Source organism: Gopherus flavomarginatus, chromosome 12, assembly GCF_025201925.1.
Source record: "Gopherus flavomarginatus isolate rGopFla2 chromosome 12, rGopFla2.mat.asm, whole genome shotgun sequence".
NCBI classification, from domain to species: domain Eukaryota; kingdom Metazoa; phylum Chordata; order Testudines; family Testudinidae; genus Gopherus; species Gopherus flavomarginatus.
In genome coordinates this window covers 26,041,731-26,069,380 of record NC_066628.1, presented here as the reverse complement: position 1 = coordinate 26,069,380, position 27,650 = coordinate 26,041,731, and the positions used below count along the sequence as shown (strand labels likewise).

The window sequence follows — 27,650 nt, the reverse complement described above, 5'->3', positions numbered from 1 at the left end:
TCCACTCCTGCCCCGCCCCCATTCCAACCCCTTTCCCAAAATCCATACCCCAACTCCACCCCCTTCCTGCCCCTGTTGGACCCCTTCCCCAAAGTCCCGCCCTGGCCCCACCTCTTCCCCAAGCGTGCCATGTTCTCCCTCCTTCCCCCTCCCTCCCCGCCTCGTGAAACAGCTGTTTCTCAGCGGGAAGCGCTGGGAGCTAGGGGGGAAAAGCGGGCACGTGGTGCGCTCAGGGGAGGAGGCGGAGGTGAGCTGGGTGGGGTGGGGAGCTGCCAGTGGGTGCAGAGCACCCACCAATTTTTCCCTATGGGTGCTGCAGCCCCAGAGGACCCACGGAGTCAGCGCCTATCCCTGGGAGTGCTTTGAAGATCCAGAAGGACACTTTGATCTGCACTTGGAACCTGCTAGGCAGACAGTGCAGCTTACAAAGCACATTGGTAAAGGCATCCCTAACAAGCAGGCTGCTGTATTTCTGCACAAGCTTTGTCTTCCAAGCAGTCGCACATGATAGTCCCCATTCAGAAAATATTAGAGTAGTCTAATCTTGCAATTTTAAAGAGGCTGGATGGTCTGGTGGTTAGGATGCTAGCCGTGTGCTGGGGACACCCAGGTTCAGTTCCCTGCTGTGTCATGCACTCCCTGTGTGACTTTGGGCTAGTCACTTAGCCTTTCTGGGCTGCAGAAATGGTGGAAATTGCACTGCCCTTGCTCACAGAGTTGTGCAGCTACCTGCATCAAAGACTGGGAGGTGCCATGCTGATAAGTGACAAAGGGGTGGGTAAGTTTTGCAAAGTCTGCATGTGAAAGGAAAGAGCTGACTCACTTTAACAGGCACAGATAGGGGAAAAAAGCTCATGTACTGCTGTGCAAACCTTGAGCAGCAATGGCAAATCTGTCCCATAAGTATCCTGAACTGTGAATCTGTATCACACAGAGCAATTCTGCTCTCTCAGTCACTGGTCCTGATACAATTCTCACCAGTCCTTTCAGGGTTTTCCCTTAACATTGCCACAGCTTGGTTCTCCTGCAAACACTGGGTTGCTGTACTACTGTTGAGATCTACAGACCTGGGGTTGGGTGCCAGCAAAACATTGTCATCTGCGTTTCTTCACTAAAACACTTTGGAAACTCCTTTCTGCATTTAAGTGAGAGTAGAGAGAGATTGTTGCAGTAGCCCGTCATGCTTCCTATAAGGAACAGTGCAAATACTGTGGCAGTGTTACCAGCTAAAAAAGGCAGCTGGGTGGTTGTAGTCTAAAATGCCATCAAGAGGTTCTATGTTTACCTGGTCTCAGTAATTTCCATATCGCATGTTCTCAGATCACTAGGAAAATGATCTTGAACTTCCAGGCCTGTCAACTCAATGTGTGGTGACCTTCTCACAAGTGAGCACACTCTGCAGGCCAGGTTAGACCCTAAGTTTTTCTTCAAGTAGATGCAGCCGTGTATTCCACTTAGGTGTGCTGTTGGTTCAACCTCCTGTACCCTTCCTCACTATCCCAACCTGCCCACTCAGAACCAGAGCTGCACCCTCCATCTTGTGCTCAGCTCCCTGCACCTTACGGCATGGTGGCTGCATGACTGGATGAAGAAGATTGGCCTGCAAGATGTAACTGATATAGTCTTCTATCCAGGACAACTTTGAGTACCTGCTACATCTTCAGAAATTGGGCCTTGTGCTCAGTTCACTGAGCGTGCCTCTGGGAGCAGTAACAGAGTTTCACACTCCCAACTCCCCTATTCAGGGAAGATCAATTTTTTCCAATGCCATGGTGATGAGATTTGTAAAAGGACTTCTCCATTTACGTTCTCCAGTCCTAGAGCCTGTTCCCTTCTGGAACCTAAACATGAGTCTGGCAGCTCATACTGAGCCCTCCATTCAAGCCCCTGGCATCCTGTCCCCTGCCCTTTTTGTCTCAGAAAACCACATTCCTGATAGCCATTACGTCTGCAAGGAGGGTGTGTGCAGAATTCTCACACATCTCCACCGACATGGTAACTTTATGACCACATTCAAAGTTTTAAACCAGAGTGGTCTCAGTTTCATTTGAAGAAGGTGGTATAGTTGCCTGTTTTTTTTTTCTAAGCCGCATTCATAACCAGAGGAACAGCACCTTCACACATTAGATGTCAGAAGATGTCTAACCTTCTACCTGGACAGGACTAAACTCTTCCATGCTTCACCTCATCTGTTTGTATTGGATGCAGACCGTATGAAAGGACAGGCAATCTCCTCTCAGACTTCCTGCATCAAGACTGCCTACGGAACAGCTTCAGCTGTGCTCCCTCAACAGGTCCAAGTCCGTTCTGCGAGAGTGCAGGTTACATCACTAGCAATCTTAAGTGACATCTGAATATCGGATATTTACAGGACTGCTGCATGGTTGTTGATACAGATATGCATTTACAAACCATTTTGCCATTACTGTGGCATACAGAGTAGATGCAAAATTTGGGAAGGTGGTCCTGCAGTCTGTTTAAATAGACTCTGAGCCCTTCCCCTGGGAGTACTGCTTGTGAGTCACCTAAATAAAATACACAGCTGCACCTACTCAAAGAAGGAGAAACAGTTACTTACTAAATGTATTTCTTTGAAATGTGATGCAGGCGTATTCCATGACCCATCCTCCACCCCCTCTGCATCAGAGTCTTGTCTCTGGGCATTTGGTGTGAAGGAACTGAAGGGGGTCAGATCGGTGCCACCTCATTTGCCAAGGGGACAGGCTGTGGCCATGAGGCGTGAATGCCACCCTTCTACAGGTATTGTTAGGTAAAATTCTCTGGCTCCAGGTGCTCTGGGCATGCACACACCTGAGTGGAATGCACAGTCCCATCACATCTTGAAGAACCACAGTTATAGTAAGTAACTGTTTCTTCCTGATATATTTTTAAAATTCCATGGCCATCTAGTTTCAGCACAAAACAGGGATTATACCCCGTTAAACCCATTTTCAAATGCTGTCTTAACTGTGGAGTTGCTACCAGGCAAGTCCAGAATTCATTGTTTTCAAATTCTCCTAGTTTCAGTTTGTCATAAGTTGTCGTTTTAAACTTTTTATTGCTGCTTTCATTTTTCATCTTAACCAGGATGTATTTTGAACTGAAGTTGTCTTCTTTCATGACTGCAGAATTGTGGCTTTTTGGGTACCTAGTAAAATGTTTTTAAAGGAGTTCCAACTTTCATTCACATTTTTATGTGTAAATCCCTCCTCCCCCCACTCATCCAATTAGTTTTGCTAATAAATGTTTTCAGCTTTGGGAAACTGGCCAACTGGCCCTTTTCTAGCACTGAGTATATGGTAAGATTGTTTTCTGTTTGCATGTAACAAATCTAATACAGATGTGCTCTAGTTCAACCAGAAATTATGGCTGTTCTGTGCAGGGGGTCAAACTAGATGACCTAATGGTCAATTCTGGCCTTCAAATGTATGACTATAAATGAAAAGTAACCTGTCACTTCCCACTCCATTCCTTTATGAGAACTAGGAGGATGACTTACTGATATCTTGATCTTTCCAGGAGATGACCTGATGCGTTGTGTGGATCTTTATAATCAAGCCCAATCCAAGTGGTTTGAAGAAATGGTGACCAGCACTCTGGTATGTATCAATGTGTAGCATTTTGTGTTTCTAATACTGCTCTTTTTTTTTCTTCTTGTGATAAAAGCCCTTCAAGATACTAGGGTGATCAACATGATAGATTATCTCTCCATTTACAGCCACAATACAGAAGAGATAACAGACTTTAACCTGCCACTATATTGCTCATCCAGTAAATCAAGCATAGTGTCATTTGAGGAGGAAAAAAGAAAACATTTTCCTCGCAGTCTGAGTGTAAAGGAGCAGTAGTTTGAAGCTGCTCAGGTGTTAGGAATGGTGGAAGTAGGCCAGGTAAAGTGGGGTAGTGAGAAGAGGGAAGAGCAGTAAAAGACACATGCTAAATGGTGACTACATTTATAAATTAATAAGGTTTGCAATCATTTTTTTATCCCATGGTTTTGCAATTTAGCACATAAGTATGCCCAGCACATAGTGTGAGATAATTGCAGGTAATTCTGCTTCTCAGCCTAGATACCTGCAGCCCCCCTCCAGAGCCCAGGGATCCAGAGAAAGAAAAAGCCTGATGCTCCATCCTGGGCTTACAAGGAGTTTCCTGTGCACTGCCCTCTCCTTCCCTCAGAGCATGCTGGGAACTGCAGCTGCCAGGAACCCTCTAGCTCAGTGGGTCCCAAACTTTAACAACCTGTGAACCCCTTTCACTAAAGTGTCAAGTCTCGCAAACCCCCTCCTGAAAATGAATATTTCCAGGTGATTTTCTCCTTTATCTGAGTATAAATTATAAAAGCAGTGATCTTGGAAATATACAATTTGTTTTTATGACATGCTTATTACACACTATTTATTATTAATTATTCTTTATCATGACAACATTTTTATTACATTATGAAAACACAACACTCTTCCAAGATCTCACTTTCATAGCTTGTATCACTTTGAATAAGCCTGTTACAAGACAAGGCTCCTATTTTTCATCAAGGAGTGTCAGATGTGGAACAGCATGAAGGTATTCAAGAAACCAACTCAAGGTGTTCCTCCTACACAAGCATTCAGGTCTTGAGCAGTCCAGGCAAACAATGTATGTTAAAACAAAGCTTAAACTTGTTCTTCATAATAAGTTTAAAAATAGCACTTAGCTGCCTATTTAATTTTAAAAACAGCAAAAAATATCCACCTCCCTTTCCATTTCTTATAAGGAGTCTTGACGTTGAAATCTCCTCAGTGTGATAGATACGCTTGCTTTGATCTGCTTAGCTCTTGGAAGTCCAGCGGCTCCAGGTTGCTGGCCCCATGCTGTCGGGGTCCCTAGGGACAGCTCTGTCCGCCATTAGGGAATTTTTTTCCGAGAACTCCTTGTAACATTTCGTGAATCCCCAGGGGTTGACGAACCCCAGTTTGGAAACCACTGCTCTAGCTCCTCAGCAATGTCTTTTATGTGCGAGCTGGGCTCTGCTGCGTCCAGCGGCCCCTAGTGGTGGCTAGCACATTTCTGTGGGGAAAAGGAAATTCTGTGCGCATCATGTTAATTTCTGCAAAATTCTGCATTGTGCAGTGTCGCATAATTCCCCAGGAGTAATTTAAGGCCTTCTGAAGCACCTGTAAGTGGGCTCCAGGGCTCTTTTCCAATTCACCTCACATGCTCCCTATGGACATGCTCCAAACAGAGGTACCACAGGAGCTTTAAAGATTGCAGCCGGTTCCTTTCAAGAATGGGAACTAGGAGCTATCCTGACAGGCAATTAAAAAGCTACCCATTTTTTTCCTTCAAACAAATACAAAAGAATGAGCCATTCTAGATCAGACCTGGGCAAGTCAGAACTGAGTGCCCAGTGGGCAGACCCAGCATTCAACACTCAAAACTCACTAACTCCCAGGGGAGGCAGGTGGGTAAGTGAAAATCCTGAGAGGTGATCTCTTCAGAGAAGCAGAATGACTGACAGTAAGTAACTATCTGTCTCTCCTACTATGGGGCTGAATTAATTCTTTTCTCATTTACACTGGGGCAAATCCATTGACACCCATCATGCAATGACTCTTGCTATGTACTGGTGTAAATGAGCAGGATTCTCACTCCTGGGGAGTTGATAGAGCTCCCAAGTCCTGCAGCAGCAGACAGAACCCACTGCCCAACAAGCAACATGAAAGATTTGTTTTAAATCAAAGAAGGTTGAGAAATGTTCCCACAAGTCATACACATAAAGACTCTTGACTGAACTGCAGTTCAGTTCCAAATGAAACCCATACTCAGATTTTGATTATTATCTTTTTAAATTTTCTTTACTTAATGTCCTCAGGGAAGTTTCTGTCTAAGGGTATGCCTGCATGGCAGCTGGAGATGTAATTTCCAGCTTGGATAGATGTACATACACTACTTTTGATTGACCTAGCATACTAAAAATAGATGTGTAGTCACCACAGTTCAAGCAGCAAGATGGGCAAGCTCAGTGGGTCTCAAACTTTTTTTACTGGTGACCCCTTTCACATAGCAAACCTCTGAGTGTGACTCCCTTATAAAATAAAAACACTTTAATATATTTAACACTATTATAAATGCTGGAGGCAAAGCAGGGTTTGGGGTGGAGGTTGACAGCTCATGACCCCCCCCATGTAATAACCTCGCAATCCCCTGAGGGGTCCTGCCCCCCAGTTTGAGAACCCCTGGGCTAGCTGCACCTAGGCCCTGGGTGGATTGTACTTGGAGTGGCTAGCTGATCCCACTGCCCGTGCCGCTGCAGCTACTCCACTCTTCATAGTGCACTAGTTCAATCAAAGCCAGTATGAGTACTTCCGTCCAAGCTGGATATTATACCTTCAGTTCCAGCGTAGAGGTGTCCTTAGCCACATGCAAATCAGTCACATGATCCTCCTCACAAAGAATTGTTTGGTTCCTTTTTGAGTGATGGTCGCTGTTGTATTCCACTGAGGGTTTACACATGCACATGTGTCTGGAGCCAAAGAATTTGAAAGTAGTGTCTGTAAGTCAACACATGCACCCTTGCTCTGCCTCATGGTTTCATCCAAGGTGATAAAGGGAGAGGTGGACTGACCATGCCCTCTGTTCCTTCTCACCACCTCATGGTCCGAGTGGCCCCCTCATCTGCTAGTGTCCCCTCATCTCTCATTGACACATCTAAAAAAAAGTTTTAGAATTGTGCATAGTTTTTCTTGTTGTTTTCACTTGTAGTTCTAGTGGTTTTAGTGTTAATTTGGGGAATTAAGAGACTTTCGGGATCCATTTTTCACCAGTCTTCCCCCTCCCCACCCAGCACCCATGAATGGGTACTGAATTATTCTGAAGGTGCCAGGATCCTGCCTTAGTTCATTCTTGGTCAGCAACAAGTGCCAACTCTGTCTCTAGTCCTTGGGAGAAGCCTACAGTTCATCCAGGTCCAGCATCTGCCTGTCCTTCCCAAGCCATACCCAAGAGGGCTCTGCTTTCTGCCTCAAGAAGCACTTTGTTGAGGTCTCCGTGAGGCCTCAGTTGGATCCAGGCTGGGGAACCCGCCTGTACATCGATCTGAGAAACCCAGGAGCACGCCTCTACCACTGAGATCGAGTCTGGTTCTGCCAGTACTATGGACCCCACACCAGTGCCTAGTTGGGAGGGAAGGAAGCATGCTCATAAGCATGGCAGTAAGTCGTCTTCCAGGCCCAGGAAGAGTGATGCCCATGAGTTCCATCCATGAAGACGTGGCACATTCCAATGCACAGAAGCATTATAAAAATTTGCGCAGGTTGGCAAATCCATCAGTACCAAACATCACGCCACACATGCCTTCCAAGTTGGCACCCCCTAAATCAAGGCAACCATCAATTCCAAAACAACCCTCCATTCTGGTTCCAGTTCTAGCTATGGAATGTATCAACTACCCGAAGTGGGGTTCCAAAGAGGATGGATCTAGGCTGTTCTCAGTGGTGGCAGATGACACAACAAGGAGCAATGGTCCCAAGTTGCAGTGGGGTAGGTCTAGGTTGGCTGTTAAGAAAAACTATTTCACTAGAAGGGTGGTGAAGCACTGGAATGGGTTACCTAGGGAGGTGGTGGAATCTCCATTCTTAGAGGTTTTTAAGGCCCATCTTGACAAAGCCCTGGTTGGGATTATTTAATTGGGGTTGATCCTGCTTTGAGCAGGGGTTTGGACTAGATGACCTCCTGAGGTGTCTTCCAACTCTAATCTTCTATGAATCTATGACAGGATGATGTATCTGTTGCTCATCTGAGAGTTTTGGGTGGCACTGGAAGTTCTTTTTCTGGAAAGGTATTTAACAAAGAGACAGCATATAACAGGTATATGAAGAAACTTACCAGCATTAGTGCATGTGCTCCCCTATCCCCAAACTGCATTCCACTGTGCTTTTCAGTAAGTGGCCACCAGAAATGTCCTGTGAATATGGTTTCCCATGATGGAAGGCAGAAGTTTGCTCCTTTGCATGTCATTGTAGGAGACAGAGCTTTCTTCCTGACAGAACAGGATTAGGGAGTCAGCCAACCAAACTGGCAGGTGTGTGATGGTGCCACTAGGAATGTTTTTTCCTTGGTCTAAAAGCTTGACAGGTCTGACAGGCCAAACTCTCCCAGCAGCATCAAAAAGCAGGCAGGGACCACGTTCAGGGATTCTGATGATGTATCCAAGCCCCAAGAAACACAGTGGCCTGACCCTCATTTGACCCTCAGTGAGGGCAGAAAAGGATAGGCCCCGAACTAACAGTCAACTAAAATCTTGATTGTGTCCACTCCTGGCTGGCTGAGTTATGGGAAGCTATTGTACACATAGCCATTCCCCCGGTGAATGAGCTCTCTGGGCAAACCCATGTCACCAGGCCTCCAGAGCAGTGCTTCCAGGGTGACTTCTGAAGCTAGCAGCACAGTAAGCAGGGCTGCAGCCAGGAAACAGGACCTCCTTGTCCCTGTCCTGCCCCTGCCTCCAGAGGCAGCAGCCCTCCACAGATCCTGTAGTTCCTGCCTTTCTTCATCTCCAAGGACTGTCACCTTCGGCAAGGTTCAGAATTGTCAAGGAACTGCACAAGTCTCCTTCCCAGCTGCACTGGTTCCTTGCTGGTTCCCCCACCAGCTGCACTGGACACAGGCCAGACCTGCTGTTGCTGCTCCTGCTCCTGCACTAAGTGTACTTACTTAGACACTGTGCACACAGCCCGGCTCTGAAGCCCAGACCTGGGGCAGCTGCCCTAGCTGTTGCCAGTAGTGGGAACTTTGACCATTAGCAAACCCTACGCTGGGCCTGCATGTAGCACTCTGGGCTCAGCCACTGATCAAGATATGGGCCTATTTTTCTCTCACAGGAGCTTGAAAGGCTGGAGGTGGAGCGGGTGGAAATGATTCGGCAGCACCTTTGCCAGTACACACAGCTGCGGCATGAGACAGACATGTTCAACCAAAGCGTGAGTCTTTTTGTTTAGGTCCCTTTGGTCCAAGAGCTGTAGTGAGGCTCTGCTGAACTCCATCCTGGTCTTGTATACAGTGTGCCAAGTTCCACTGTCTAATGGAGACTGACAGTACGTCCAGACTACTCGCCCTATCGGTGGGTTGCGATCGATTTATTGGGGATCAATATATCGCATCTCATCTAGACGCGATATATCGATCCCCAAATGCGCTCCTCGTCGACTCCGGAACTCTACCGGAGTGAGCGGCAGTAGTGGAGTTGACGGGGGAGCCGCGGACATCAATCCCATGCTGTGAGGACCCGAGGTAAATCAATCTAAGATACTTCGACTTCAGCAACGCTATTCACGTAGCTGAAGTTGCGTATCTTAGATCGACACCCCCCCCCCCCCCGTGTAGACCAGCCCTAAGATGTAAGTGGTGCCAGTTTGGGAGTCTGTGGTTCTGCACCTGCCATGTATCTCCAGAGACATCAAGAGCCTGGGGGCGAGACAGATGGAAGAGCAGAGAAGCAGGTCAGAAGGGGCACGTACACTGGAATGTTTCATTATGAAAGCCCTGTGATGCAGAGTGTGGCTGAGAAGTGCTTGACAGGAAGCCATAAGGCAAAGCAGCCCCTTAGTTTAATTTACACCTCTCCTAGATAGATGCTTCTCACTCTCTCAGCAGTACACACAGCTCCACACAGTCCTTCATTGTTGCAAGAAAGATGGCAATCACAGCAACCATTATTTCAAAATGAAAATGTAAAATCTTGTAAAACTGGCACCTTTTCAAATACTTGCATACATGGTCCATATTCTGATGTGCGTGGTATTCAGTATATTGTGATATATTTTAAGGTATATATTCACATTACAGAAATCATACAATCATAGCCATATACATCATAACATATACTGATAATTGTCATAGTGCAGGTTGTCGCAGGGCTCCCCACTGCACTCAGGCCTGGCGCCATGGGGGAGCCATGCCTTGGTTTCCCCTTACCAAGGCAATAAACAAGTCCAAGCAGGCCTTTGGGAACCACAGAGCACCTTCTTCGGCGGGTCTCTTTTATGAAATAGAAAAGAACCACACAAAACATAAGCAAAATCTTCAGTCATCTCTTCTACCAGAAACCCTCTGCCTCTGGGTGTAACTAGTCTTACAGCCTGACTCTTTAGCCACAGATCACTCACATGCTGAATTCCTTGCCTGGGGTGTGGGCCTCCGCAGGGTGTTCTGCTGGCTGCTACTCTTTCCCAACCATGCTGCTCTTTGCTGAGTAAGTCCCTAGTGGCTCCCTGAGAGATTCCATGCCCAGTTCATTCTCCTGGGCTGCACCTGTCCCTTCCCTAGGAGACCCTGTAGGGGAGGGATAGCTCAGTGGTTTGTGCATTGTCCTGCTGAACTCAATCCTTGAGGGGGTTGTGTAGGGAAAGGGGGACAGTACTTGGTCCTGCTGTGAAGGCAGGGGACTGGACTCCATGAACTTTCCTGGTCCCTTCCAGTTCTATGAGATAGGTATATCTCCTAACTTATTAACAACATTTTCTCTGAGACTGCTCCTCTCTCTGAGAGCAGCTTCCCTATCCAAACTTAGGTAGCTGTTTTTATTAGCTCCAGGTGCTTGTTTATTAATTAACCACTAAGCAGCCTCCTAGGACAGTGAATTACTCCCAGATAGACATTCAGAAGGCAATCACTGGGCAGAGTGGGCTGTGACTCTCCTTAAAGGGCCAGTCACCCCATGATAATAATATTCAAAATATAGCTGAAAAGTCAAGCATCTAAAAGTTAGGAAATAGCAGAGTTACAGCTGCCTGTGCAACCTTAATTTGGATCCTTGTGCATATGTATTATGATACTGTCTAATTACATGACCACATATTTTATTCACAGGCTGATCATGTAGTTTTTCCTCAGCATTCAACATGTGCCTCAGTTACTACAAACCATCTAAACGTTATACCCAGTTTTTATTTCTTCATGGGTCTTTCTGTGGTGCTCATCACAAACATTAATGAATTTACCTTTACAACACCTCAAAGGCAGGGAAGTATTTTATGAATGGGGACAGGAGGCACAGAGAAATTAAACTCAACTGAAAAAGTCCTCAGTAATTTTGAGTGCCACCGTGATTGGGTGATGAATTTTTCTGAGTTGTTGAGCTATTGAATTCAGTTGCAGTTGCAAGTGCTCAGCACTAGGGCAGATCAGGCCTCAGATGTCTCAGGCTGGTCACCCACAAAATAGGAACACATAATTAGTGGCCACTTCTGAAAATTTCCATTTTAACTAGTTTAGCACACAGGAACTCTGCTGCAGAGCCGAGGAAAGAACCCAGATTTCACAAGTCCCAGGAAGACTGCTTTAAACACAAGCTCCTGTTTTCCCTTTCTGCAATTCACTACCACAGTCACTGCATCCTTTCTATCTTCTGCTGTGGACATCCCTGCCTCTTTTAACATCCATCTCGTGCACCATATGAGGCAGGTGTCCTGTGAAAATAATAGTATATTAAATACTTTTCCATAATGCAAACACACAAGGAGCCAAATTAAGGTTGCACAGCCAGTCTTAATTCTGGGATTGGAGTCCTTCATTTTACTACTGTTTGACAATTCTTTTAATGTAATTTTTGTATGGAATTCCCTGGAAGGGGAAGGAGGAGGGGGCTGATTCCGTGTTTTAAGAAAAATGGATCAATACATGTGCAACTATTTGCTAAGGAGCAGAATGCTATCAATCAGGTTTTGTTCCTAGCTCTTGGAGGGAAGGGTGATCTAGTAGTTAGATCAGCCGATTGGGAATTGGGATTCCTGTATTCTGTTGTACAAAATGGTGCGTACATTCATCAGTGAGTTTGTAATGGTAAGCAAAGAAGAGAATTTTACAGAAAGGAAGATGAAACACATAGATGTGGAACTTCCTTTGTGAGAAGTGTAGGTCAGGAATTGGGGTTCTATTCCAAGCTGTCCCAGAAGCAACTGTTCTAGTCTTTAGTTATCCTGTCTGTAGAATATGGGAAAAATTCTTAACTCCCCATTCAGTACAGAGAGGAGGTGCTCCTGCCATAGACAAAGGCATATTTTGATTTGCAGGAGCAGGGATTTTGCCTGAAACCCATATGGAAACACAGTTCCATGCAGTCATTCCAAAACAATACAATGTGACAAGATTGAGCAATCATTGAACAAGTTCAGCTGCAAATGGTGATTTTCCACATTTTAAAACTTGGCTAAATTGAGACAGATTTTTTGGGAGACAGTGTAAGACATATTTTTGACCCTATGACTATCGCTCTGAAAATGTCAAGTTCCTGCCCCAAACACATGAAGGTCTAAAGGGCTTCAAGCAATGGTTTGATTTTTTTTTTTAATTGGCAGGTTTTTTCTCCACTAATTTTGTTCTTCCCAACCCCGAGGCCCAACCCCCTGCCCCAGCCCTGAGCCTCCCCCAAACCCGGAAACCCCTCTGGACCCCCCTCCTGCACCCCAAGCCCCTCATATACAGCCCCACCCCAGAGCCTGCACCCCCAGACGGAGCCCTCACCCTCTCCTGCACCCCAAACCCCAGCCTAGAGCCTTCCCTGCACCCTGAACCCCTCATTTCTGGCCCTACTCTGGAGCCCACACCCCCAGTTAGAGCCCTCACCTCCCCACACCCCAGCCCAGTGAAAGTGAGTGAGGGTGGGGGAGAGTGAGGCACCGAGCGAAGGGAAATGTAGTGAGCAGAGGGCAGAGCCTTGGGGAAGGGGGCATGGCTTCACTGAAGGGGCGGGGCTAGGATGTTCAGTTTTGTGCAATTACAAAGTTGGCAACCATACTGTCACACCAGGAATTGGATGCAGCATACACTGGACTTGCCTCACCAATGGTATGATTCCTCTTGCAAAGCCTATATTTTGTCTGACCTCCCATTTATAGATCCAGGTAATTGAGAGGAGGCTGTTACTCCTGCGACAGTGGCACAGCTGATTCAGTTGCAAGGAGATCTTACAGCCGGAATTGCTCAGTGTTTTGATATGTGCTTTTGATAATTTGCTTCTCATTCTGATCTTTTTAGACAATAGATCCTGTCGATCAGTTACTTCAAAAAGTGGAGCCTGCCAAAGACAGGGAACTGTGGGTACAAGAACACAAAACTGGAGATATCAGACCTGTGGACATGGAAATATAGACTGATCTGATTAGTGATATGTGATGGGTTCGCTGGTTTAACCAGGCTAATGAGTCCTGTAAAGGGTCAGAAGGCATACAGGACGGCGAAAGGGTTGCTCTGCTACCAGATACCTTGTATTTATTGTCTGTAGAGAGTATCTCTGTCACATTTGATCATCACATCAGTTCCCATTGTGCTATGCCTTAAGCTCCCAACATTCCAGGGTTAAGAAGCCAGATGTCTGTTCTTCCTGTCAGAAGTTTCCAGCTGCCAGGAGAAACCGAGGCCCTTGCTTCCTGGTACAGAGAGAGCTCTATTCTTCAGTGACTGTGCACTACACCCATTGTATGACTCTCTTTGTGTAGAATGTAAGAACAGCCATGCAGCAAGCCTCTGCCATGGAAGCAGACTAGTCATTTGACTATGATGCTGGAAGCAAGGAGCTCCTGAACATGGATCCCAGCACTGCCACTGCTCAGCTGGATGGCCTTGGGCACATCACATAACTTTTCTGGTTCCTCCATTTGTAATAAGGGGCTCATAATACTTACCTACCTCACAGGGGTGTTGTGAGGGTACATTGATTTTGTATAATACTTTTTAGCATAACTACCTTGCTGCGGTAGTATGTCTGAGTGCAGGGAGGTACGGGCTTTTCCCCAAAGCAGTAAACAAGGCAAAAGGCTAGGAGAAAACCCCACAGTGGAACGACATCTGTTCAAGCCCTTCCTGTTTTATAATCCCACTCAGAGACATATAGACCCTCTATCATCTCCATTTCTCTTTAAGGCTAACAGAAAGTAAGACTGAAAGGGACCTCTTGCACCATCTATTTACCAGGAAGAACTCAGTTGTGCTGTAGCTACCTCATTAATTGTCTGGTTGACTTAAGTGACAAAAAGAGGACACCTACCGTGGAATAAATTTGATCTTCAAGTCCATTCCTGCCTATATAGTGTGATGTCCTACAGTCTCTGCTTTCTGCAGGATCTTCTAATGCTCCCTTTGGAAGGGCATTTCCCAACCAAATTGATCCAAGTTTAAATTAGCCTTTGTTTAATTTCCTTGAAATAACTCCTAGTTTGTAGCCTTTTGGATGCGCATGCATTCTCTGTCTCTCCATCTCTTTCTCGCTTTCGTTGGTGTTTCTCCTGCCCCCATCAGATGTCTGCAGTTACCAAGTCTATTCTATTCTATTCTATATAGGTTTTTATACTGCACTCATCACTAGTATGTGAGCTCTTTCCAGCAGTGCATTAAGAAGTGCAGCTACACATCTGTCACATGTTGTTTGTTCTCTCATCCTCCCTCAGAAGGAGAAACATGCATGTGTCTTGTTTTGGTAGTTTTTAAAAAAACCTTATGTATTAAATATCCCTGTCTCTACATGTTTATATTAGCAAAGGCAAGGTCAAAATAATGTGCCTTGCACTTGGAGCTTGAAAGTGGTGAGGTTATAATAGTCATTACTTCCTGAGGGAGTTCATTCCACAGTCTTGGACTGGCCCCAGAGAAAATTCTGTCTCCTGCACAAATAAGCTTGACTCTTTTGTTGAGTATTCCACTGTGCCAAAAGAGCATAGCTAACCATGGGCTTCATCTTGGAGCTTTAGATGGTCTTTTAGGGCCCTGACCATGCAGTGCTTTGAAGATAAGGACCAAGACCTTGAACTTGATTTGAAATTCTATGGGAAGGTCACAGTGTAGAGCAAGAGGACAGGCTCGCGATAGTCCGAGTTGCTAAGGGGAGACACTGCAGTGTTTTGCACTAGTTGGAGTTTCCAAACAGCTGAAGGTTTCATGCCCAGGTATATCACATTGTTGTAATCCAGCAGTGATGAAGGCACAAATAATTGAGGCCAGGTTTTCATCTGCTAGGATGGGACAGAGATTACTCACAGCTGTTGTGATGAGAGAGGTCAGCATTAGCGAGGAATCCAAGAGTACTTCTAGACTACAGACTGAATTGACTAGTTGTGGATATTATCCTTCAGCTGAAGAAGACTTTCATCGGGACTGCAAAGTCTTCAAAATATTCTACTCTGCCAAACAGATTTTCTAAGGCACCAAGCACATGCATATCTATCTGACATTCATTGTAGTTGAGGGTGCCCAATACTGTTGAAAATCAGGCCCTTAACCTGTCCTTATAATGTAGCCCCTTGTCCAATGTTGTTGCTTTTCTCTGAATTTGTTCCTGTTACTCACTGTCAGAACTAGGGACCGAATACTCACCAATGGCATTTGATATTTATAGCTCTTCGATGTTATACAGCTATGTAAGTTTGACATTATCTTTGAATTACAGTTTTTTTTGTCTCCAGTATTATTCCTGTTGTTAAACTTTGCAGTTGACCCCTTCTTGACATTGCATAGGACTGCAAGATCCTTTTTTTAGATTCAGCAGAAATCTTGGTTATGGCTCTTTTGGTCCTGCAACTTGATTAACTGGAACAGGTTTGGAGAAGGGCTATTAGGATGATCAGGGGAGTGGAAAGATGATTTTAGAGGAAGTTAAAAGAACTTGGCTTGTTTAGCCCAGCAAATACCTTCACACTTTCTCCCACACCACCCAATATGCGCAGGAGCACCCTGTAAAAACCTGCAATGCCTTTACACTATCCTCCTTCAAATGCCACCTTACAGCTCTCCTCTGCCATCGTGCCTACAAAGCTGGTGCTAGGACTGCAGCTTAGCACTCTGATCACAATCATCTCCCTGTTACCCTGAGTTGCTCGACTTTCTGCTCCTTCCTCACCTGTGAGAAAGGTGTCAACTCCTGAGGGGTGGGGGAGAGAATGGCCTGCTTCCTGCAGCAGCCGTGATTGGCTGCTCTTCCCCAGGAGGCAGACAAATGGGGCCAGTCAATCAGAGAGGAGTTTTCCCTAGATGGTGTTAAAAATATGTGCCCCTCAGGCACCTGTCTCACCATTTAGAAATGTTATTTCCTGGGGCTACACTACTGCATATTCTGAGCACTGGCTAGACTAGAACCCAGTTCACCTGACTTGCCTTGCTGCTCTAATGAGTCCATCACATTGTGATGATCTGCCTTTCCTGCTATTTCTCTGATCACTTCCCAGCCTCATCACTTATTTGGTTTGATTATTATTACATTGGTTTTCTGCTTTAGTGATGTGTCCTTCTGTTATCTTTACTGAGCACTTTAGATGACAGGCACTGGAAAAGTCAACAAAATGTAGGGTAATGTTTTCAAAAGTCCAATTTCCAAAGGTGACTTTAGCATTTAGGAACCTAAGTCTTACTGCAGGTAAATTTGAAAAGTTTTGTCTATTAGCATAACAGTGGCTTTCTCCCAGTCCTCTGGTACTATTCCAGTTTCTAAGATTTAGTACAAATTAAAATGAATAATTTGGAGAACTCTTCAGCCAACTCTTTTAAAACTTGTGTGCAAATTATCAGTTTTGAAGATTTTATGTAACATGTGTTTTAGTTACTGTTGAAACAGAAAGTGTTTCACCATAATTATATAAATAAATAACTACATAATCCAGCTTCATTCCAAATGCAAGACATAAATATTTATTGAACACTTCTGCCTTTTCTGCATCATTACTATTTTAGCACTCCATCTAGTAATGAAATCTACATCCTGGACATAAATTAAAATTATTATTCTAACCATATTGACCATAGATTTTTTGGTAATACCTTTAGCTTCTATCAATTACCTGCATTTCTTAACTTTAATTTATTATTATCAATTTCCCCTTTTTTATTCATCAGTTTTTTTTGCCTGTTTCACATCCCTTCTTAAGCTAGTGGACAGTTTTATGGGTATTTGTTTTTTGTTTGTTTTTTAACTGAACAGCCTTTTCTCATGACTGAAGAATTGTGGACTTTGGGACATGTAGGAAAGCTTTCTTAAATGAGTAACTATTTTAATGCATACATTTCTATTTAAGTGTTTTATTCCCAATCAGTTTTGCTCATAATTAATTTACCTTTCAGAAACTGGCCCATTTAAAATGCTAAGTATATATACATATTACTAGTTGGGATTGTATTATTTTTGCTCATAAATATTTCAGGCAGATCATGATAACTAGCACTTTTTATGTCAGTAATAAATTAATCTTTGAGTCAGAATGAGGCCTGCAATAGTTTTTTGTGTTAGAGAAGTTTTACTGTTGGAACTAGAAGATCTCCAGTTTATGATTTGTGTATTTGTTTCCACAAAAAGGACAATTAGTGAGAATTTCCCAGCATTTCTCAGGATGTTCTTTGTCACGTGCCTTGTTTTTCACCCCAGAGGTGGTATACTGCTCTTTTAGCTAAATCTGAAACAAATGCAGGTATTTTGAGCCACATCCCTCAGCAGTGGGTCCGCAGCTTCTTGTATCCAGCTGACTGTCAGTCTTGGCTTTTCAGTAGCCACTTTCCTCAGCTTGTTTGTCCTCTAGCTCACCAAGGGTGGAATATTTATTAGCATTGTCTAGGCTGAATGGCTTTGTATGTTCTCCTTCATTTCTCCCACATTGTTCAATCTCAGTCACATCTTCTCCCTCCATGGCCTCAAACACTCCCTTTCCCCTCACAACTGCAGCGTAATCTATCCATTTTAACTTCTTGATGTTATCAGCAAACTGAGCTTGTGTGAATCTTTCCCATTCTACCACAGGATGCAAAACAGTCTGCATGTCACATACACGTAGCCTTTTCTGTCTTCATACACCAGCCTGCCATGTAGTTTTGGGCAGCCATTTATTGATGCACCTTACTTAAAACAAACCATCTTTTTAAGGCCTATCTTTCTCACTCTTTGAATTCCTTCTGGAACCAACCCATTTTCTGTTTCCAGTTCCTTGCTAGGTGGATGTGCTAAGCCCTGGCTTTAACAAAGAAGTCAGATCTGCCTCTTCAATGACTGACAAGCCCCCTGCTGTTCTCACAGATGAAGAGCTACCAGACAAGGCTGCTGAAAGATTCCCAACCTGCTCTAAAAGCTCTCAGCTCCATAGCCAGCATTTCTGTGCAGCCACTCAGCACTCAGGTTGCTGTAAGCCTGCGAGGAGCTCACCCGTAGGAACACTGGGTCAGTGACTGAGACAGCCTGAGAGCTCTGGAGGCTGCATTTTTCAAGACAAGTGAGTTATTCTAAAAAAGCCATGAAGTCATGGAACAAAATCCTATTAAAATAGCTGTTTTCTCCTACCAGAGTAATTTTCTCATATTCAACTTTCCCTGAGTGCACATCTGGAGCAGCTTCCCTGGAACAGCTGTGACTTTGTTTGCAATGAGCACTAGAAGCAAACCTTCTTCATTGCAGTGTATAAAAGAGGGAAATGTTTGCTTGCTCACAGGGTTATTGTCTCATTGTGTTTCACTTTGCTCTGCGGTTTCACACTGTTTTGTTGCTGCTTTCCATTCGCATGTTTCCTGCACAACAGTGTTACCAATGTGCACAGCTGTTCTCTGGCAGAAGGTTACATTCCTAACACCCTATTTTAACAACATATCAGATATTTTCAAAGGGAATTCTGACTAAAGCTTTTGGAGACAGTTAGGTCAATTGATTCAAATCAGCACTAGTAATAACTGCTCAGACTGTCTGAGAAGGGTACTACCCAACCTCTGCATTTCAGCAAGGTTTTAAAAAATGAGTAAATTGGACTCCTCGGTGCACATATAGAAATACATGATCTGCTCTCCAGAAGTGCTGAGCATTCACAAGTCTCTTGGAAGTAAATGGGAGGTAATAGGCAAAGAGAATCTTTGGAAATCAAACTACTGATCTAGATGCCTAAAGAAAGACTTGGTCCTAATTAAGGCTTCTATTTAATAAAAAGTTGTGACCTTTCAAGTCATCAGCAGATGTCTTGCCACCCTAATACAAAACCACCAGTTCTGCTACTAATTATGAATGAAATTATGGCCAAAACAATGCTGGGAAGAATTCAAACTGTACAAGACCCATAATGTACTCATAGAGACATACCCTACTGTTGTTCCAGCTCCTTTTCACTATGGCTTGTGAACTGGCCTCCCTGATACTCAGTAATACAGAGATTCCCTGGTCACTTCTCAAGGGTTCCTCAGGGTACTTGTGTATGGCAACACCCAAGTCATGTCCAAAGATTTCCCAGGTTCCTGGGATTGCGGTGATGTCTAGAACCACACCAGGCCACCGCATGACTCAGGGTCCCACCTATACTAACCCCACCCCAGGCAATCTCCAAGACTTGGGAGCATATGCGTTCTTTCTCTGACGTAATGAGGACACGTTCTTTTTCATTAGTATGTCTTTTCTCTGGGGATTTCTTCTCCACACCTGCTATCTGTGCAATGGTCATTACCTCATGTTTTAAAGTAGATCTTATCCATAAAGGTACGTGATTTCTGTTTCTGAATGCTCAGCTCCAAATTGTTGTTTTAGACACATTTCCACCAGAGCTGTATCTGTTTCCAAGCATTTTATTCTTCAGTTTAGATTTTCAGATGTCACTGTCAGGGCCGGTGCAAGGAAGTTTCGCGCCCTAGGCGAAACTTCCACCTTGCACTCCCCACCCAGCTACCCCTGACCCCCCACAGCAGCTAACTCAGCCCTCACCCGGGGAGCCCTCCCCCCTGCAGCAGCTACCCCCCCACCGCGACAGCTAACCTCTTTCCCCCCCGTCCTCCCATGGCAACTAACCCCACCCACGGAGACTCCCCCTGTTCCCCCCACGGCAGCTAACCCCGCCTGGATAGACTTCCCTGCCCCCGCCATGGCAGCTAACCCTGCCTGGGGAGACCTCCCCCCGCGGAAGCTAACCCTGCCTAGGTAGCCCGCCTCAGCTCATCTCGGCTCCGCCTCCTCCACTGAGTACGCCAACACTGCCTAATTCTCCTCCCTGCCCAGACTTGCGGCGCTGATTGGAGGAGACTTAGAGCAGGGCTGTGTGCTCAGCGGAGGAGGCAGAGTGGAGGTAAGCTGGGGCGGGGAGCTGTTCCCCTGTGCGGCCCATCCCCCCCATTACTGCGGGTAGCCCTCCCCGTGTGGCCCCCAACCCAGCTCAGCTCCACTCTACCTCCTCGCCTGAGGGGACTTTTAGGCACCCCCGACCACTAGGTGCCCTAGGCGGCTGCCTAGTTTGCCTAAATGGTTGCACCTTGCCCTGGTCATTGTCATGTTTATATTGCACTAATGTTCAGAACAAGATGTCATGCTTCTTGGATACATTTCTAAAAGTGACTGGTGCTCAAACTGCTTCAAGCTCCAGTGGTTGGAAGTGCAATTAGTCCTTTTTGGGCTATACACTACAGACTCCACTAATCCTTCCAAGTCTGTTCACCAATGGGACCAACACTTGGCATAGTTTGATTTCTAATTTTTAATCCCATGCACTCCACAAGGCAGAATCCTTTTGTGCCTATCTGAAGATATGATTCTAACATGCATACATTACTAAAGTCTTGTAAAGACCTTTTTAATAGCATTTCAGGTCAATAGCATAAGAAACAGAAAATATTTACTCAGATTTGAAACAAAGATGTGCAAATTTAAATTCCCTCAACTTATATGAAGTTGGACTATTTTTTAAATATGATATGAAAGACAAACTCAGCAGGAATGCAGAAAAAGCCTACCAGTTACTGTGTTCAGATTCCCTGAGCTTCCAGGAATACAGTTTGAGCAAATTGGTTTCATTTCTGCAGATTTCTTAGGTAATTGAACAATGGTTTGAACCTCAACTGCAATTCCACAAAAATACAATTAGTAACTCCCCCAAATTCTAAGTGCCTCTTTAAATTGTACCTGCTACAGTTACACAAGTATAAAAATGCAGACCCATCTCATGAACTTCCACAGCTCAGGAGCAGCCAGTGTACAGACCTCGTCAGCTTTCTCAGTTCCCCTTTGTTGCTCCCATACTGTCACTCAGTGCAGACCCAAACCCAGACCCAAACTCCCTGATTATTAATATCAAGAATAGACATCAGAAATGCTTGCCACTGAAACTGGAACTCTAGCCATGCTAAATAAACACCCATCCACTGCCCCTTCGTCTTGCACTAGCCTCTGCTTCTTTCTCCTCTGCTCTTTGTTGGGTCTATTTCTTGTTTTGGGAGAGATCCTATGACTTTCTAGTGCACATTCATTTCAGTGGAAGTTGAGGTCATTCAGCATTTCACATGATCACGGAGCTTTGTCACACGTGCCTTGGAAGGGTAGAGTCCTTCATGCCACTCAGAGAAATGACCCTCTCCTAAAGGGCATTCAGAACAACCTTCTAAGCTAATCTTCCAACAAGGAGCCTTCCATACAGGGGTGCCATTAAAACAAGCAGCAGACATCACATAATGGGTCTGAATAAAGGCCACACTGGACCCAAGCAAATGCTGTTTTCTGCTGAGATCCCTGTAAATGAGGACTCGTCCCTCTGAGGCTGTCAGTGTGGGCAAAGTGACTCAGCATGTCAGAGGGGTTACCGTGTGTATTGGCTAAGGATTGGGACTGGCGTTTGAAGAGTATTTGTTGGGGTGCTCAGGTTTGCAAGATGTCACTGTCCAGTCATTTGGATTTAGGAACGTTTGTCCTGAGACTTGCTGCTCCTTCAGAGTAATGGGTGCTAGGGCTGCGATTTTTAAAGCTGCCTTGGGGGTTTGACCAATTTCCATTCGCTTGGTCATACACAGGGAGAACATCATCTAAGAGCAAGAGTATCAGTCTGTTCTGGACAGAGCAGGTGGCAATATCAGACAAATGGAATTACTCTTTTTAAAATTGCTGTCTTTGTTTCAACAGTCCAAAAGAAGGTGGGAAATCCAGTGAGTAGTTTGGCAGAGAGTCTAAGTGCAGTTGTTCAAAAGCAGATCAGATCAGTGGTGAGCCATGTTCTAAAGCAGTTTTCTAATCAAATGAAGTTGCCTATATGGTTCTTTTGCTAAATACTGTCCAAATTTTTAAAGCAACAACTGTCTTTTGCCAGTACTAATGACCTCTTTTTAAATGTGTTTAATCAAAATTTTATATCTTTCCACAAATATTGTCTGAATAGATCCTTAAATAACTTATGTAACATAAGATCTGTATCTGAATAACAATAGTAAATCTTTGATCAGTATGTAAATTGTAATGTGGTCATTGTCCCATAAAAACATATGATGGAATCATTTTGGCTGAAGAATTGAATGCTCAAGAGGTTTAAGGACCAGGTCCTTAGCTGGGTTAATTGGCATAGCTCCACTGAAGTTAATAGGGCGGTGCTGATTTACACCAGCTGTGGATCTGGTTTGTAAGTATTGAAAGCATTTGCTATACATAATTTTTGTCTTATTGCAAAAAGTTTAACTGTATTTTCCTGCATTATTCGTGAGTGTGTATGCACCTCAGTGCTTCATCTCATCCTTTGTAAAATAAATTGTACAGAGATACGTCGGCTGACCATGGTGTTATATTTACCGAATTGTTATTTTAAATTAAAAGCACACTGTCATAACAATTACACACGTGGCTGTATCTCCTCCACCTGCTGCTCCAATGAATTTCTGCTGTACGATGGGGCTTATCAGTTGAAAGTGACAAAGGAGGAGAAAGTCCTGGTTGTATTAGCTGATTATAGGATGACTATGAACCATCAATGTGCTGCAGCTGTGAAAAAGGCAAATGCAAGCCTAAGATGTATCAGGCAGGTTATATCCAGTAAAAATAGACTCACCTTGGTAAGACCTCTTCTGGAATACCGTGTCCAATTCTGGTCACCCTTCTTCAAGAAAGATTAGTTCAAACTGGAGTAGGTGCAGAGAAGAGCTGTCAGGATGGTTGGGGATGGTGAATCTATTCTATGAGAAAAAGCTGGGGGCACATAAGTTGTTTAGCCTAGCAAAACGCAGGCTGAGAGGGGATCTGACTGCTGTCTATAAATACATCTGGGGAAGGGTAAACACCAGGGAGGTTGAAGGGCTATTTAAGCTAATGGACAGAGTTGGCACAAGAATAAATAGGGATAATCTGCTCATGAATACATTTAGGTTGAAAATTAGAAGGTTTCTAATAGAGCTTGGCAAAAAAAAGAAGTGGTGAGTAGTTTATTTGTGAAATATGCAGTTGTTCGTGAATGTGTGTCAAGTTCACCAAATAGTTTCATCTGAACTGAAAAATGTAAATGTTTCAGTAATAGCAAAATGAATAATTTTTGTTTTGACATTACTAAAGCATTTTGATTTTTTGGGCTAGAGTCACAAAACTGCTGGAGGCGGCAGTGGTGTTCTTATAACTTCTAGCCCAGTTGTTAGGGCACTCACCTAGAATGTGGGGATCCAGGTTTGCAGAAGAGATTTCAATGAGGGTTTCCTACAGTGCAGGAGAATGCCCCAGCGGCTAACCTATGGGACAGTCTAGCTTCACGAGGGTCTATCTCAATCACACCTGTTGAGGCTGTTCCACTTTTTAAAAATAATTAGAGTCATGGAAGCAGATACTTGAACTTGGGTCTCCTGGCTTGTAGGTGAATGCCCTTATCATCAGGCTATAGAGTCATTCTTTTTATTTTCAGCCTTGGCTGAGTAAATATTCGTCGTCATTCATGTTGCGTGATTCATAATGAAGTGCTATATTCGATTATCCCATACCCCAGTGGCTAGGATACTCTCCTGCAATGTGGGATACTTAAGTTCAAGTTCCTTTCCCATATCAGTGGGATAGCAACTGGCTCCAGGTCTCCCTCCCACAAGGTAAGTGCTCCAACCAATGGGCTAAAAGCTATCAAGAAGAAACCTACACCCCCACCTCCTTTTCTGGCCAGTCAGTGAATGTCGGTCTCTTTTGCTGTTGTTAAAAAGCCCAAAAACAAAGCAAAAAAAAAAATCGAGTCACATCCATCTTGTCGTTCAAGCCATCTCAACATTTTTTTTTCAAATACATTTCTGACTTTTCAATTTGCCAAAAGTGCTGAAAACTTTTGTTTTCAGTTTGACCCAGAATGAAATCTTTTTGAACTTGCCAGCTGTGACATTCCCCGGGGTGCAGCATGACCCACTGAACTGCTATATCCCCTTAACTCTCCAGCCGGGGATGTGTTTCACACTGCTTTGCTGGTAAACAGCAATCTCCTTCAGGCTCTGCTCCCACACTGCCACGAGCATGTAAAAATCACTCCCAGCTGAATACACGAATGCTCTCCCAGCCAGCCATCAATTATGTACAGGACAACATCTGCATAGTCTTGGTCCCAGCCTGGCACCCCGGAAATGTGCATCTTAAACTGCTCAGTAGACCCCTGGGCAGTATAAGCTTATAAATAGCCTGACATTCCAAAGGGTAATGTTTATGCACTGGCCTTTGTTATTTCAAGAGCGTTTTTCCCAAACACTTCAATCAAACTCACTGGTTTAGATAAAATAATAGAACAAGTGCATTAGCTAGAGATAGATTCTAAGTGATTATAAGTAGTAAGGCATAAAAGTCAGAATTGGTGACAAAAGAAACAGATAAAACTGCAATCTAATTCCTAAACTTTACCAAAGTTAATAGTTCTAGAAACAAAATAGGTGTCTCACCATTAGCTGCAATACATTTCACAGTCTGCATCTACTTCCGTGTTCTTTAGGTGATGTCATGGAGATGGAGAGGAAACGAGAGGTGACCAGAGGCATTTTTCCTCTTCTTATATGCTAACCCTTTGAACTAGAAAAGTCTTTTTAGGTCATAGGGTCAGGCTGTTCTATTGCATACGTGAGCTGCCAGTTGTCCATCAGTTACATTGTGAATACTTTGTTTATACCTTCCCTGCCCCCTTGCTGGGGAACGTCCAATTAAGTAGGTAATGGATCTTTAGCACCTGGCTGGCGTGCAAGTGTGTCTTTGGGAAATTGGCTTGTGGGTGTTACCCAGAATTACAACACATTTCAGTAACACTCATATTGCAAAATCTCAATTTTATGTGCATTGTTGTTATACACATTTTAACAGGATAATAATATGCAGTAGATTATGAGTTTTCAAATGATACCTCACAAGGCATACATTGTACAAAATATATCATAACCATATGGGGTACAGTGTGTCACACGAGCAAACCGACAACTCCATTGTCCTATTTCTAGTTTCTAATAATCAGTTGAGTCAGGTTCTGGAGCAGCCATGCAATAGGAGTCGGGTTTGCCTGCAAGAGCAGGGACTGGACCTGATGACTCTGGGGGTCCCTTCCAGTCCTAAGTTCCTAATGGCCAATTTGAGCACGCAAAAAATGGGAAGGGGCATCTTGTGTGTCAATCATGTTCTTCTGCTAGGTTGAGATTTTCCTATCAGAATTTCCATGGAAATTATGACTTAAAACATGGAAACACTAATGTCGCCTCCCACTTTTCTAAATTGCTGTCTCAGACATTCTACAAATAAAAAATAAGTTTTATAAACTGGTCCTACTGAAATATTTACACCAAAGACAAACATTTCTGCTGAACCAGCCAAAATCCATGCGCCCCCGTTTGTAATGATTTTACTTACACAAGTTGCTATGGAGAGAGGACATGAACTTTCAACTTCAATTTTATTTTAATTTCCTGATGTCTAATACAGAAAACCAAACACTCAACCCTTCTGAAGATACTGCATAAATTATACCCTTTTATATACAGAGCTATGACTTGTTTTAGACCCAACAAATATATTAACACTACATCAGTTTAAACAACTTGTTCCTTTAAGACCTAAACTGTCCTTTATTTGTCAGTTGTTTACACGTATCCTAGCTGACCTCTCCTGAGGAGACAGCTCACACTGTTGACATGAACATTTGATACATTCTGTTCAGAGTTTCAGGCCTCAGTATTTTTTCCCTACTATGAGGTCACTTTTTGGAACATCTCTTTCATGAGGTCAAGGGTCAGGAAAGGATGCTGCTGTGGCAGAGGCACAGGCAGGAGAAGAGCATTCACACTCCTTGTGTAAACCATTTTGGGTAATAGTCTCAACGTAGAAAGTACAGACTTTTGCATATCTGTAATTACAGGCACAAGAGGGACTTTGCAGGCTCACATTGGTCCTAACTGTATTCATAAATGACCAGTTTGCACATGCTGTTGTAGTAAAAGCACATACCAAAAAGATGCGTATAGACCATGGGCCTCTCATTCTGAATGTTGTCCCATTAGCTCTCTGTACCTCATTTTATGCATCTATATTACAGAAGAGCTCTGTGCACCTTGCAGGGTTGTCTCTTTCACCAATAGAAGTTGGTCCAATAAAAGACATTACCTCACCTACCTTGTCTCAGGTACCCACCTGACTGGTGTATGGAAAGTCAGAATTCCCTAATGATTCAAGCCCTGAAGTGAATGGGAATTTTAACTGAGGGCTCATCCACATGAACACTTAGTTTGCAGCAAACTGGAGTATAACTCTACCCCACATCAGCCTGCCATACCCTAACTGTTCATTAGTACTGCTGTCCATTAGTACTGCTGCGCACTGTAAGTTCTCTAGTGCACTTTGAAACTGGAATAATTAAAATGCACTAGGGACCAGTTACTGTGCAGCAGCAGGGGCCGCATGGCCATTTAGTGTGCAGCAGGTAGATTTACATCCCCTCTTGCTGCAAACTAGATGTCTGTGTAGACAATAACAACTAACTGATCATAGGGTTTGACCCTGATGTTTTTAAAGGTCTTTGAGATTCTTGAATGGAAGTTGCTCCATAAGTGCAAATATCAAATGTAGCCAGAGGGCCATCGTCCATGATGTGTGGTATTGTCAGTCTTTGGCCACAATCATGTGTAGGAGCCTCTCATTGGCCCCAGGCGTGAAGGCCGGCTGCATGTTGACACTGGCCTGTTTGAAATCAGAAGACCTCGCTATGAACATCATGGCAAATCAAAGCCAGGTACATGCGTGGTTACGTGAGTTATAAGAGACTGGTTTCTGACAGCTGCAGACCACTCTTCAAGCCACATGGATGGTGCAGAGAAATCAGGGCAGGGCAAGTAGGCCCACAATGGGTCCATCAACAACAAGTGTGACTTGGGTGGTCAAAGAGGTCTGTGTAAAGTGGTAGGCTCGGGTTTGCTTTGAAATTCTCAACCAGCCTGGTTCTGACATCAGCGTAGTCCATCATCAGTTTAAACACAACACAGTCAAAACTGGATCTTCCCTCCTGGGGCCTCTTCTCTCCCCGCTTCGCTGTCACTGTTAATATCACCGGCCTCCTTGTCCCTAGCTCATAGGCTGGGAGTCCACTTCAGTTCTTCCCAATCTCTTGTCCATACCGGTCAAGGTTCTTTCCCCACTCTGAACTCTAGGGTACAGATGTGAGGACCTGCATGAGAACCTCTAAGTTTAATTACCAGCTTAGATCTGGTTTTGCTGACACCACCCAAATTATTTGAGTCATTTGGGAAACTGTACCTTCCCTCTACCCCCACCCCAGAATATCTCCCTCCCAAGTACTATAACCCTTCCATGGGTAGCCTTGAGAGACTTCTCCACCAAGTTCCTGGTGAACATAGATCCAAACCCTTGGATCTTAAAACAAGGAGAAATTAACCATTCCCCCTCCTTTCCCCCCCCACCAGTTCCTGGTGAGTCCAGATCCAACCCCCTT

At 44.3% G+C, this 27,650-nt stretch overlaps 1 protein-coding gene across 9 annotated transcripts in view; it reads left to right on the top strand.

Moving 5' to 3' along the window:
• Nucleotides 1-22,485, top strand: part of GAS7 (growth arrest specific 7) — a 255,175-nt gene extending 232,690 nt beyond the window's left edge. For 8 of the 9 annotated variants that reach the window (XM_050919752.1, XM_050919751.1, XM_050919755.1 and 5 more), the window contains 3 exons: nt 3,520-3,599; nt 8,859-8,957; nt 13,012-17,243. In XM_050919752.1, coding sequence (XP_050775709.1) covers nt 3,520-3,599; nt 8,859-8,957; nt 13,012-13,125 — 293 coding nt within the window. In that variant the 3' untranslated portion in view covers nt 13,126-17,243. Of the gene's footprint in view, nt 1-3,519; nt 3,600-8,858; nt 8,958-13,011; nt 17,244-17,929 lie in introns of those variants that run through there. The other variant, XM_050919753.1, reaches the window with a different exon arrangement.
• Nucleotides 22,486-27,650: the final 5,165 nt, after the last annotated feature.